Below are 13,160 nucleotides of genomic sequence, written 5' to 3'. Positions count from 1 at the left end.
ATGTTTTTTCTGCATCTCAAGAACCGGGTTCCATGTAGGAGGAACCGGTTCCTGCGTCCTTTTCAACATTTGTTTTTCATCTTTTTGGCTGTCACGTGATTTTGTTTATTTATGTTTACCTTAGTTTTTTTTATTATTTATTACAATTAAACATATCTTTATATCTTTTTTTTTGGAGCAAAGAAAAGAATTTATTCATTCCAAAAAACATTTACACTCAGAGCCGATCACAAGATCTAGGCAACAAAAAGACTAAGTGGAAATGCACCCTAAAGGCTACAATCCATTACAGTACTCATGTAATTTTCTATCACATTCAGCTCTAGTCTTGGTTATCTCAATAATACTATCACTGCACAAACCCTCCACTCGGTCTTCTTGGAAGATCATGCGATTCCTTTACTGCCAAACATGACATATAGTTTCCGTGATTGCGATCTTCAGCACTCTAGCTTTGTTGCTTTTGCCTTGGACCTGGGAACATATCCAGCATAATTCATTCTGCCAATCAACAGGGACCCTCATGATGCGTATCCAGCCTAACACTTTTTGCCACACCCTCCTTGTTTCTGTGCACAGGAAGAACAGATGATCACTATTCTCAAGAGCTCCACATAACACACATTTCCCATCTGTAGTAACACCAATCTTATTAAGTCTCTCCTTTGTTAGGAGCCGGTTTTGGCATGCCAGCCACAAGGTAAACAAAGCTCGAGGCCTAGCTTTGTTCACATAGATCAAGTTTCTCCAACTCACCCTTGGTTTATTCCCCCTTAGCCAATCATACATTTTCCTAGTCACAAAAGCCCCTGCACTTTTGAAACCAGTCCACACAGGAGAATGTAGTACCAAATCCCTATATTTGAAGACAGCTTTTAATATCCAAGAGCAACTACTATTGGGTTGGTATGTATCCACATCCCTATTTCTGATATAGAACATATGCACCCACCTAATCCATAGAACATCTTTCTTTCCACAAATATTCCAAAGCATTTTACACATAGTGGCTCTATTCCAAAAAGAAAGATCAATAAGATTCATACCTCCAGCAGAGATGGGATCACAAGTGTGTTCCCAAGACACTAATGCCTTTCTAGAAATCGTTTCCTTACCTGTCCACAGGAAACTTCTGCACAGACCCTCAATATGGTGGATGACTTTTTTAGGGAGTGGAAATATTTGCATCCAGTAATTTGCAATTGCAAACATGACACTCCTAATCAGTTGGAGCCTACCTGCATAGGAAAGGAGTCTGGTGCTCCAATGGTTTATTCTTTTCACCATCTTATCAATCAATGGCTGGCACCTATGTTAGAACAAGATTTGTTCTTATCAATTATCTTAGTTTTGATGATAACAATAATATGAATTTTGCTTAAGATAATATGGTACTCTAATCCAATGCAATTTCCCTTTCAGGAAATATATATAAAGAGTACGCATAATTCAGCGCTCAGAAGATGTGTCTCAAATGGTTCAGCATGCAACATCAGAACATGGTCTGGCAAGACATCAGAAGATGGTCGAAGCAGAATCAGAACATGGGTCTATGGAAGCATCAGAAGAACATGAGATCAGAAGCACTAAAGATCAGAAGATGGTATCACGCTCAGAAGCACTTCAAGGTCAGAAGATCAGAAGATGCTGTGCACCAAGCTGTTTGACTCTGATGATATTCAAATGTCGTATACACAAACATCAGATCAGAAGGAAGTACACGTGGCAGACTACGCTGACTGACAAAAGGAACGTTAAAGCTACTAAAGGCTACGTCAGTAGACACAGCGTGAACAAGGCTCGAGGTAGTTGACAAAAGCGTATAACATTAAATGCAAAGCTGTACGGAACACGCAAAGCATTAAATGCATTCAACGGTCATCTTCTCAACGCCTATAAATATGAAGTTCTGATGAGAAGCAAGGTTAACGATTCTGCACCAAAACAACTCATATCAAACTTGCTGAAACTCTGTTCAAATCAAAACTCAGAATCTTCATCTTCATCAAAGCTCACTACATTGCTGTTGTAATATCTTAGTGAGATTAAGCTTAAATTGTAAGAGAAATATCACAGTTGTGATTATCGCTTTTTAGAAGCATTTGTAAACTCTTGAATAGATTACATTAAGTTGTAAGGAACTAGAGTGATCAGTTGATCAGTATACTCTAGGAAGTCTTAGCAGTTAGCTGAGCAGGAAGTCTTGGCAGTTGGCTGAGCAGGAAGTCTTGGCAGTTGGCTGAGCAGAAAGTCTTAGGAGTGAACTAAGCCTAGAGTGATCGTGTTGATCAGTAGACTCTAGAAAAGTCTTAGGAGTGAACTAAGCAGTTGTTCCTGGAGTGATCAGGTTGTGATCAGAAGACTCTGGAAGACTTAGTTGCGGCTAAGTGGAAAACCATTGTAATCCGTGCGATTAGTGGATTAAATCCTCAGTTGAGGTAAATCATCTCTGCGGGGGTGGACTGGAGTAGCTTCGTTAACAGCGAACCAGGATAAAAATAATTGTGCATTTTATTTTTATCGCTCAAGTTTTTAAGTCACACTTATTCAATCCCCCCCTTTCTAAGTGTTTTTCTATCCTTCAATTGGCATCAGAGCGCCGGTTCTAAGGTGCAAGCACTTAACCGTGTTTAGAAAAGATTCAGGAAGAGAAAAACGCTTCATTTAAAAGATGGTTGATGAAAGTGAAAGGACTATACCTACACCTGCATCTACATCTGGCTCTGCTGAGCAATACAACGGTAACAATGGTTATACTAGACCGCCGGTATTTGATGGTGAAAACTTTGAATACTGGAAAGATAAACTGGAGAGTTACTTTCTGGGTCTAGATGGTGATCTATGGGATCTTCTGATGGATGGTTACAAACATCCAGTAAATGCCAGAGGCGTGAAGCTGTCAAGGCAAGAAATGAATGATGACCAAAAGAAGCTTTTCAGGAATCATCATAAATGTAGAACTGTTTTGCTGAATGCTATCTCTCATGCTGAGTATGAGAAGATATCTAACAGGGAAACGGCCTATGACATATATGAGTCCTTGAAAATGACTCATGAAGGAAATGCTCAAGTCAAGGAGACAAAAGCTCTTGCCTTAATCCAGAAGTATGAAGCCTTCAAGATGGAGGATGATGAAGACATTGAAAAGATGTTTTCGAGATTTCAAACTCTGACTGCTGGATTGAGAGTTCTTGACAAAGGATACACCAAGGCTGATCATGTAAAGAAGATCATCAGAAGCTTACCCAGAAGATGGGGTCCGATGGTGACTGCATTCAAGATTGCGAAGAATCTGAATGAAGTTTCTCTGGAAGAGCTTATCAGTGCCTTGAGAAGCCATGAGATTGAGCTGGACGCAAATGAGCCTCAAAAGAAAGGTAAGTCTATTGCATTAAAATGTAATATCAAGAAATGCACTAACGCTTTTCAGGCTAGAGAAGAAGATCCTGAAGAATCAGAATCTGAAGAAGAAGATGAACTGTCCATGATTTCCAGAAGGCTAAACCAACTCTGGAAGACCAAGCAAAGGAAGTTCAGAGGCTTCAGAAGTTCAAGGAAATTTGAACGTGGAGAATCTTCTGATGAAAGAAGATTTGACAAGAAGAAGGTCATGTGCTATGAATGCAATGAGCCTGGACACTACAAGAATGAATGTCCAAATCTTCAGAAGGAAAGTCCCAAGAAAAAGTTTCATAAGAAGAAAGGTCTTATGGCAACCTGGGATGAGTCAGAAGATGATTCAGAAGATGAGCAGGCCAACTGTGCGCTGATGGCGACAGAAGATGACGGATCAGAATCTACATCAGAATCAGATTCTGAAGAGGTATTTCCTGAACTTACTAGAGATGAGTTAGTTTCCGGTCTAACTGAACTTCTGGAACTCAAGTCTCAGATCAGTCTCAAATACAAAAAGCTGAAAAAGCAATTTGAATTTGAAACAAAGAAGCTTGAGTTGGAGAATTCTGAATTAAAAGAAAAACTTTTAAAACTATCCAATAATGTTGGATCTCCTTCTGATTCAGAAAAATCCACTCCTAGTCTGAACCATATTCTGAAAGAATATGATTTAAGTTTCAGAAAGTTCTTATCTAGAAGTATTGGCAGAAGTCAGCTAGCTTCTATGATATATGCTGTGTCTGGAAACAAAAGAGTTGGCATTGGTTATGAGGGTGAAACCCCATACAAACTTGAACCTGTTGATGAAATGAAAATTACATACAAGCCATTGTATGATCAGTTCAAGTATGGCCACTCACATGATATTAGGCACACCTCACATGCACAAAGTTTTCACATTACACACACTAAGAAGCATGTGACACAACCTAGGAAATATCATGAAACTCACATTAAGAATTATCATGCTGTTCCTCCTATTGCTTACAATGTTAAACCCAAGTTCAATCAGAACTTGAGAAAATCTAACAAGAAAGGACCCAAGAAGATGTGGGTACCAAAGAAAAGGATTGTTTCTTTTGCAGATTCTCTTGATAACAAAGAAGACATCATTCAACATGACTTAACGCCTGGATTCAAGTTGGTCTCAACACTTGAAGGGAAGAAAGATTGTCTTTCAAGTTCTGGTTCTTAAATCTGTTGAAGAAACTATGTTTGTAGGATCTCAGAAAAGAAAGTGTATTAGTCTTGGAACCATCTGTTTTTGGTTTGTCTCTAAAGCTTTGATGTTTCATTCTTGATGCTACAGAATATACAACATTGAAACATTGATTGTGGTCAAATCAGTAAACATCTGTTTTGATGATAAACTTGTTTCTGATGAAACAAAGAGCTTAAGAATTATTGTCAGATACAGTTTTGTCTTATCAGAAGTTGCAGATCAATGAAGTAAACCTCCAGAAGCTGTGTATATCAGAAGTAATGGATCAGAAGATCATTCAGACTTATATCAGCACACTTCAGAAGGAGTATTTCCAGAAGAGAAACTTGATCAACTCAGAAGCAGTGATCAGAATCTGAAGGCGTAAAGTCTGTTCTTAATACAGCTGTCATCTTTTATCTAATGATGAACACGTGTCTGTACGGTTTGTACAAAGCGTGCAGTTGAAAAGACGCCGACCTAGGTAACTGTTTTTAAATTACTTCATTTACCACGTTCTCTCTCCTCACGTCATTCATCATTTAATAAAATTGATTTCCTTTGATTCTGGAACTGTTCATTTTTTTTGTCCCTATATATGCTTTTCAAATCATATCATACATCTTTTTCGCTCCTTTGTCTCTCTCTCTTCTTGCATTCTCTCGTTTGAAAAGTTTTTAGCCGTTTTTCTAAAAACCCTAATCGAAAACCTAGTTCGTTTCTCTTGCTCGTTTTCGTTCATTCTGCATCAATGGCTGCTTCTTCATCTCATTTTGCTGGTTCATCTACTCTTCTTCATATGCACGATGAAACACACCAGGAACTCACCCCTGTTGTTGCATGCTCCATCCCCAAAGATAAATTGGAAGTTTTGTGTGAACTCATGGTCGACTTTGATAACCTTGAAGAAAATCAATTTCATCTTAAAGAAGACATCATCTTTCAAGGATGGACCTCGTTGTTTGCTGAGTTCGTCGGCCCTGTTTATCCGGATCTTGTCAAAGAATTCTGGGTACATGCTGTGGTTGCACCGAAAGCTATACTTTCCTTCGTCCATGGAAAGTCTGTTGTTGTTACTGAAAACATCCTAAGAGTGATGTTTGACCTGAAAAATCCTGAAGGGGTTTTTGAGTCTGATCAAAGAGAAGATGTGGATGATATTCTATCCACTCTCTATAAAAATGTCAAGAAAACTACACATGTTAAGAACTTGAGAGATATCTACAGAATCTGGACAAAGATCCTTCTCGGGTGTTTCTATCATAGGAAATCAACTCATGCCTCGGATTTCATCAGTAATGATCAAAGGTATGTTCTCTATTGCATTGCCACTCAGAAGAAGGTTGATGCGATCTACATTATCTTCAACCATATGTGGAAAGCAGTAAAGGATTCCAGGAATGCTTTCAGAAAGGAAAATGCTGGAACAACCATTCCTTTTGGTAGGATTATTACAAACCTTCTGATACATTCCAAGATTGTTGAAAGTCTGGAGTCTGAAGGTATCATCAAAGATCTTGCTGTCACCACTGGATCTTGTCTGAATGCCTTCTCTTTAAAGAAGATGAAAATCATTGACACCTTTCTCAAGGTTCCTGAACCTCTAGCTGGAACAAGAACCATAAGAGAACCAGTTCTGGATGACTTTGAAACCTTCTTCAATAGTGAGGTACCTGAAGTCAAAACTGTTTATCTAAAATCTCTTGAAGAGAATAAGAGCTTTAAAGATCAAGACAAAGGTGTCCCTTTCAAAGTGAATCGCAAGAGGGAAGAAAGGACTAAAAGAAAGCATGATTATCCTTCTGCTGTCTCTAAGAAACAAGAGGCTTCTAAAAAGGTGATTGCTAATGTTGTTAAGGCCGTATCTGATGACTTTGAGAAAGAGAAAAAGAAGAAGAAGTCAAACAAAAATGAGGAGATAGTTGAAGCTGTTGAAAAGAAGATAACCAAGAAGAGGAAGATGATTATTCAAAGCTCTGATGAAGACAATATCCCTCAAGAAGTTGAAAACCAACAAGAAGTTCAGGCTTATGTCAGAAGGAAAGAAATTTCTAAAGGCAAAGCAAAGATTATTCAAGAGCCAAAGAGTAAAAAGCTGAAGAAAATGGAGGATGTGACCAAAGCGCTTCTGAAGGGTTCAAAAGGTATATGCATTTCTGAACCTATTTCTGTTCCTGTTGTTTGTTCAGAAGCTACACCAATAGAGATTGTACCTACCCCTGAACCAGAAAAGGCCTCATCAGAATCACCCGTTGTTGTCCGTATTCTTACACCACCATCTTCCCCTATACCCATTCCTTCTTCACATGCAAACAAATCCAATTCTTCTCCTCCCTCACCTTTTCCCTTCACAAAATCTCCACCATCTCCTCAATCCATTCTGTCTCCCTCACCCTCCACTAATCTTGTCTCTGACCAAGCTGTTGACAATCTTGTTCTGAACATACAACCCCTTCAAACTCTCTTTCCATCTCAACCTTCTCCCAATACCACTCTTGAACATACTCCCTCCACCTCTCAAAACAATCCTTGTGATTCTCCTTTTCCAACCTCTGCATCACATGAGCAACTGCTCCGTGATTGCAACTACACTCCCAAGCCTCGTCCTGAAGCTGAAGTGGTAGTGTTAGATTCTGATACTGAAGCAGAATCTTCTTATAGGTTGGATAGAGAACCTCTTCCATACTTCATCTCCAACCCTGCTTTTTCAAAAACCCAAATAAAATCCAGCCCTGAATATTCTATTGGTGTAGTTTTTGAAAACATAAAGAAGAATCTCAGAAGTACCTTAGATTCTCTCAGAATTGCTGAAAGTTCTGGATTAAATGATGTTGCTATGCGGAACTTCTGGAGAATTTTTCGCAGAAAATCAGATGCTCTGTTTTTAGAACTTCAAGAAGCCTGTGTAGCTGCTGCTCCAAGGCCTCGTGGAATTCTGAGGAATTATGAAGACTTCTGGTTTGCTCGCCTCAAAGGAAGATATCTTTTGGAAGAGAAGCCCTTTGTGGATGAATTGGAAGTATTGAGACTGGCTGCTGCAATGGAAGCAAACCCATGCAGGGACATGGTTATCTGGATTCCTGAGTATCCTGTTCTGCTTGGAGACTTCAAGACCTTATTTGACTTTCTGAGGGAAAACCCTTCTAAGAAAGACCCTAGCTTGGTCATTCCAGAAGTTGTTGACCCACCAGAAGTGGAAGGTCCCTCTGCTCCAAGGAATTTAGCTGCCATTCTTCAGGCTCTAGAGAATGGAGACTCTGAAATTCCTGCTGCAGAGTATGGAGATGCTTCTATGCAAGAAGCAGATGCTGAAGATCATGTTGCTAAATCAGACCCTGTTGAGGATATCCCAGCAAATGATACTTCTATGGAAGCTGCAGATCAACATGTCATTCCTGTGGTTGAAAGCGGTGAAACTTCTCTTGATGAACCTTCTCGTCTTGCAAGGACTCTAGAAGCGATTCAGAGGAGACAGGATGAGCAAAGTTCACTCAATGAGAAGTATGATGCTTTCATTGAGAGGCAAGAAGAACACAACAATGATGTCAAACAGATGCTGGCCAAGATCTTGTCAAGACTAGGGCCATCTTAGATTGAGTCTATGTTGTTTCTTTCTTTTCTTTGCATCTGTTTTGTTTCTGTGCATCTGATTTTTTCATCTTGTACTTCTGTACCCATTGGTTGAACCTTAATGAAATCATTTTCTTCCTCCATGTGTTCTGTTTTATTCATCTGAATCTTTTCTATTTTTTTGATGATATGACAAAAAAGGGGGAGAAATACTGTGATAAATGATTTGATTTAATCAGTTGCATTCACTAACAAGAACTGCAAGTTCTATATGGTTTAAGTGTTTTGCAGGTACAAAGAAGTGAAGTGAATCTTCAAAGCAAACACTAGAAGCAAAACCATTGAAACTGAAGCAAGCTGAGTGCTGTCAAGCTTCAGAGATCAGAAGCAAGAAAGAAGAATGAATCAGAAGCACTGATAATAGAATTTGAATATCACTGTCTATCCTGTTATGACAAAATTCTATTTGCCCTGATACATTATTTGCTCTGATACATGTTTTTAGCCTAAAATGCTCTGATACATTTGGCTCTGATACATATCATGTATTTGAATATACATTTTATGTTCTAACTCGTTCATGCTGACTTTTGTCGTTTAGTTTTTGTTCTGTAACATTTCAGGATGTAGAGATGCTCAAATGATGCTCTGGTACATTCAACAATGTTCTGATACAAATCTAGCATGAAGTAATGTTAGTAGACATTCAAGTTCTGAAGCTGTCCTGAATGGAAGCAGAAGTCAGAAGCTGTGAATGTTCTGAAGATCAAAGAAATTCAAGTTCTGAAGCTGTCCTGAATGGAAGCAGAAGTCAGAAGCTGTGAATGTTCTGAAGATCAAAGAAATTCAAGTTCTGAAGCTGTCCAATGGAAGCAGAAGTCAGAAGCTATGGATTCTCTGAAGGCAGAAGCTCATATGATCGTCTCTACCGAAATAATCAGGGAAGTCTTTTATTAAAGTTCTTCGAGTATTTATTTCAGGGGGAGATTATTTATCTCAGGGGGAGATTGTTAATCTCAGGGGGAGACATATTCATATGCTTATGCTATAGCTGTGTAATTTGTCTTTTGCCGTCTACTCTTTCTGATCGCAAATTCATATCATTTATATATGTTTTTGTCATCATCAAAAAGGGGGAGATTGTTAGAACAAGATTTGTTCTTATCAATTATCTTAGTTTTGATGATAACAATAATATGAATTTTGCTTAAGATAATATGGTACTCTAATCCAATGCAATTTCCCTTTCAGGAAATATATATAAAGAGTACGCATAATTCAGCGCTCAGAAGATGTGTCTCAAATGGTTCAGCATGCAACATCAGAACATGGTCTGGCAAGACATCAGAAGATGGTCGAAGCAGAATCAGAACATGGGTCTATGGAAGCATCAGAAGAACATGAGATCAGAAGCACTGAAGATCAGAAGATGGTATCACGCTCAGAAGCACTTCAAGGTCAGAAGATCAGAAGATGCTGTGCACCAAGCTGTTTGACTCTGATGATATTCAAATGTCGTATACACAAACATCAGATCAGAAGGAAGTACACGTGGCAGACTACGCTGACTGACAAAAGGAACGTTAAAGCTACTAAAGGCTACGTCAGTAGACACAGCGTGAACAAGGCTCGAGGTAGTTGACAAAAGCGTATAACATTAAATGCAAAGCTGTACGGAACACGCAAAGCATTAAATGCATTCAACGGTCATCTTCTCAACGCCTATAAATATGAAGTTCTGATGAGAAGCAAGGTTAACGATTCTGCACCAAAACAACTCATATCAAACTTGCTGAAACTCTGTTCAAATCAAAACTCAGAATCTTCATCTTCATCAAAGCTCACTACATTGCTGTTGTAATATCTTAGTGAGATTAAGCTTAAATTGTAAGAGAAATATCACAGTTGTGATTATCGCTTTTTAGAAGCATTTGTAAACTCTTGAATAGATTACATTAAGTTGTAAGGAACTAGAGTGATCAGTTGATCAGTATACTCTAGGAAGTCTTAGCAGTTAGCTGAGCAGGAAGTCTTGGCAGTTGGCTGAGCAGGAAGTCTTGGCAGTTGGCTGAGCAGAAAGTCTTAGGAGTGAACTAAGCCTAGAGTGATCGTGTTGATCAGTAGACTCTAGAAAAGTCTTAGGAGTGAACTAAGCAGTTGTTCCTGGAGTGATCAGGTTGTGATCAGAAGACTCTGGAAGACTTAGTTGCGGCTAAGTGGAAAACCATTGTAATCCGTGCGATTAGTGGATTAAATCCTCAGTTGAGGTAAATCATCTCTGCGGGGGTGGACTGGAGTAGCTTCGTTAACAGCGAACCAGGATAAAAATAATTGTGCATTTTATTTTTATCGCTCAAGTTTTTAAGTCACACTTATTCAATCCCCCCCTTTCTAAGTGTTTTTCTATCCTTCAACCTATTTATAGTTAACTTCTTATTATCAAGTGGCACACCTAAGTACTTAAAAGGCATGTGACCAACTACAAAACCAGTTTCCTGTTGAATCAAGTTTTGTTCCTCTATATCACCTCCTCCAAAATACACTTTACTTTTGGAAGGACTAGCAAGCAATCCTGTGGGAGCAGAAAACTCCCTGAACTTACTCATTAGCAACTTAATAGACATAAGATCACCCTTCACAAACAAAAGCAAATCATCTGCAAAGCAAAGAATATTAATTCTGAGTTTGTCACAGTTGGGGTGAAATTTGAAGATAGGGTTATGAACCAAGGTCTGTAGAACTCTGTGGAGGTATTCCATAACAAGCACAAAGAGAAGGGGAGATATGGGATCTCCTTGTCTCAATCCCCTCTTGGCTTGTAAGATTCCAGTAGGACTGCCATTGAGCGAAAACCTGTAAGACACATTTCTAACACATGCCATGATCCAGTTAACAAAAAGGTGGGGGAAGCCAAGCTCAATCATGATGTGTTGCAGAGCATCCCAATCCACAGTGTCATATGCCTTCTGAATGTCCACCTGGATCATACACCTTGGGGACAAGTTTTTCCTATTGTATCCTCTCACCGACTCCTGTGCCAACATGATGTTGTCATGGATAACTTTGCCAGGTATGAATGCTGACTGGCTGTCATCTACCACAGTATCAATAATCATGCCCAGCCTAGCAGTGAGGATCTTAGAAATAACTTTGTAAATTGTGGTACAGCAGGAAATGGGCCTCATATCTTTCACAGTTCTTGCTTCAGATGACTTAGGTATAAGAGTAATAAAAGAGCAATTCACTGCCTTGTGCATCTTGCTAGTCCTAAAGAACTCCTGCATAGCCTCTATGACATCCACTCTAATTATCATCCAGGATTTTTTAAAGAAATGGGCAGTGAAGCCATCAATGCATGGTGCCTTAGTATCTCCTAAACTCTGGATGGCTTTCCAGATTTCATCTTCATGCACAGGTTTAATAAGGAGATGGGCATTATCTCTGGTCAGCATTTTTCCACCCCTGATAGCAGTGATGTCAATGGCTTTGAGTTCAGAGGCTTTGGTCCCTACTAGATTAGTGTAGAATTCCAGAATTTCCTCTTCAATACTTTCTCTAGTAGACAGTCTTCTTCCATCCAAAGCAGTGAGTATATGAAGGCCTGTTTGTCTATTTTTTTTCCTTCACCAATGCATGGAAGTAAGCATTATTAGAGTCTCCCAATTGGAGCCAGGTGGCCTTAGACTTTTGCATAAGAATCCTCTCCTCCTGCTGATGTAGCTGAATGATCCTATCTTGACAAGACTTGATTTGTTCTCTAATTTGCACATCAAACAAAGCATTAGTGTGTTGCTCTTGAGCTAGACTCAGCTCCTATCTTGCCTAGTGAATTTGCCTCTGAATATCTGTGTTCTTCTTAATAAGAGGTTTGAGAGTTGTTTGTAATCTTCTCAGCTTGCTCCATAGTCTATGCATAGCAGTAACAGGGACCTGATTCTTCCAACTGTCTTTAACAACCTGTGTGTAAGAAGGGTCCTGTGTGATGCAGTTGAGGAACTTAAACATACCCCTCCTTAGAGGTGCCTGCTGCTCAGCCCTGACCCTTATGGGAGCATGATCAGAGATGCTAGGAGCCAAAACCTCCACAATGGCCTCAGGATATCTTTGGAACCAAGCTAAATTTCCTAGCATGTGGTCAATTCTAGAGTATATGACATCAGTAGTGTGATTATTAGACCAAGTAAAATGTCCCCCTCGAGTTTCAGCTTCATATAATCCACAAGTGTGCATCATGTGGCTTAGGTCCCTATATTCTTTTTCAGTCACACTATTGCCTCCAAACCTATCTTTAGTAGTGATCACATTATTAAAGTCTCCCATAGCAATCCATGGGTGATTATTATTAGTTCCTAGAGATTCCATAACATTCCACAATACTTTCCTCTTCTCAAGTTGGTTACAAGCATAAACCACAGTAAGGCAATACAGAGTGTTATGGTTCAGATCACTTACCTCAGCATGGATATATTGCTCTCCCAATTGCACAATTCTGAGTTCAATCTCCTGGAAATTCCACATCAGCCATATTCTACCATTCTCATGGTGAGCATAGTTATCAGCAACCATCCATTTATTCCCAAATTTCCTTCTTATTCTGTCTGCATTATGTTGTTTCACACGAGTCTCCAACAAGCCCACAACCGGAACATTGAACTTATTGAGGTAGGATTTAACCTTCCGATGCCTTGCCTCTTTATTTATACCTCTAACATTCCAGGTACAGATCATTTATCAGGGCTATGCCCTCCTATAGGACCATCTCCAATCCTAAGGTGGGTAAACGGGTTTGTAAATAGCACAGGATTGTCATGCTTAGGTGTTGCCATAGGTGTTTTGCCCTTCTTGGTAACCACTGTCCAGTTCTCATCAGTAGATGCTTCCTTGTGTTCCTCTAACTCCCCTGGTTTCGTGTGGCTAGATCCTGCAGTGGTGGTATGTGTTTCCACATTCTCCCCTTGCTTCAATTCTTCAGCCTTCTCTTTCATTTTCCACA

General features: G+C 39.4%; 1 protein-coding gene across 1 annotated transcript; it reads right to left on the bottom strand.

Moving 5' to 3' along the window:
- Window positions 1-399: 399 nt before the first annotated feature.
- Window positions 400-12,895, bottom strand: LOC131636928 (uncharacterized). Its single transcript, XM_058907508.1, has 3 exons — window positions 12,003-12,895; window positions 10,620-11,788; window positions 400-1,115 (listed from the first exon to the last, which is right to left on the bottom strand). Exons 1-3 carry the CDS (start codon window positions 12,893-12,895, stop codon window positions 400-402), a joined length of 2,778 nt encoding a protein of 925 aa, XP_058763491.1.
- Window positions 12,896-13,160: the final 265 nt, after the last annotated feature.

This window comes from Vicia villosa, unplaced genomic scaffold, assembly GCF_029867415.1.
Source record: "Vicia villosa cultivar HV-30 ecotype Madison, WI unplaced genomic scaffold, Vvil1.0 ctg.001862F_1_1, whole genome shotgun sequence".
Taxonomy (NCBI): Eukaryota; Viridiplantae; Streptophyta; class Magnoliopsida; order Fabales; family Fabaceae; genus Vicia; species Vicia villosa.
The sequence above is the reverse complement of the archived record's forward strand: the minus strand, read 5'-3'. Positions and strand labels throughout refer to the sequence as shown.

Bases quoted from the DNA above. Each gene is read 5' to 3' on its own strand.
- LOC131636928 (XM_058907508.1), bottom strand. From the start codon at position 12,895: ATGATCTGTACCTGGAATGTTAGAGGTATAAATAAAGAGGCAAGGCAT. The intron at 11,789-12,002 runs GCAAATTCACTA...GCATTGGTGAAG, and splicing joins AAGAACACAGATATTCAGAG to GAAAAAAAATAGACAAACAG. The intron at 1,116-10,619 runs GTGTGCCACTTG...TCCTGTGGACAG, and splicing joins CATGCCTTTTAAGTACTTAG to GTAAGGAAACGATTTCTAGA.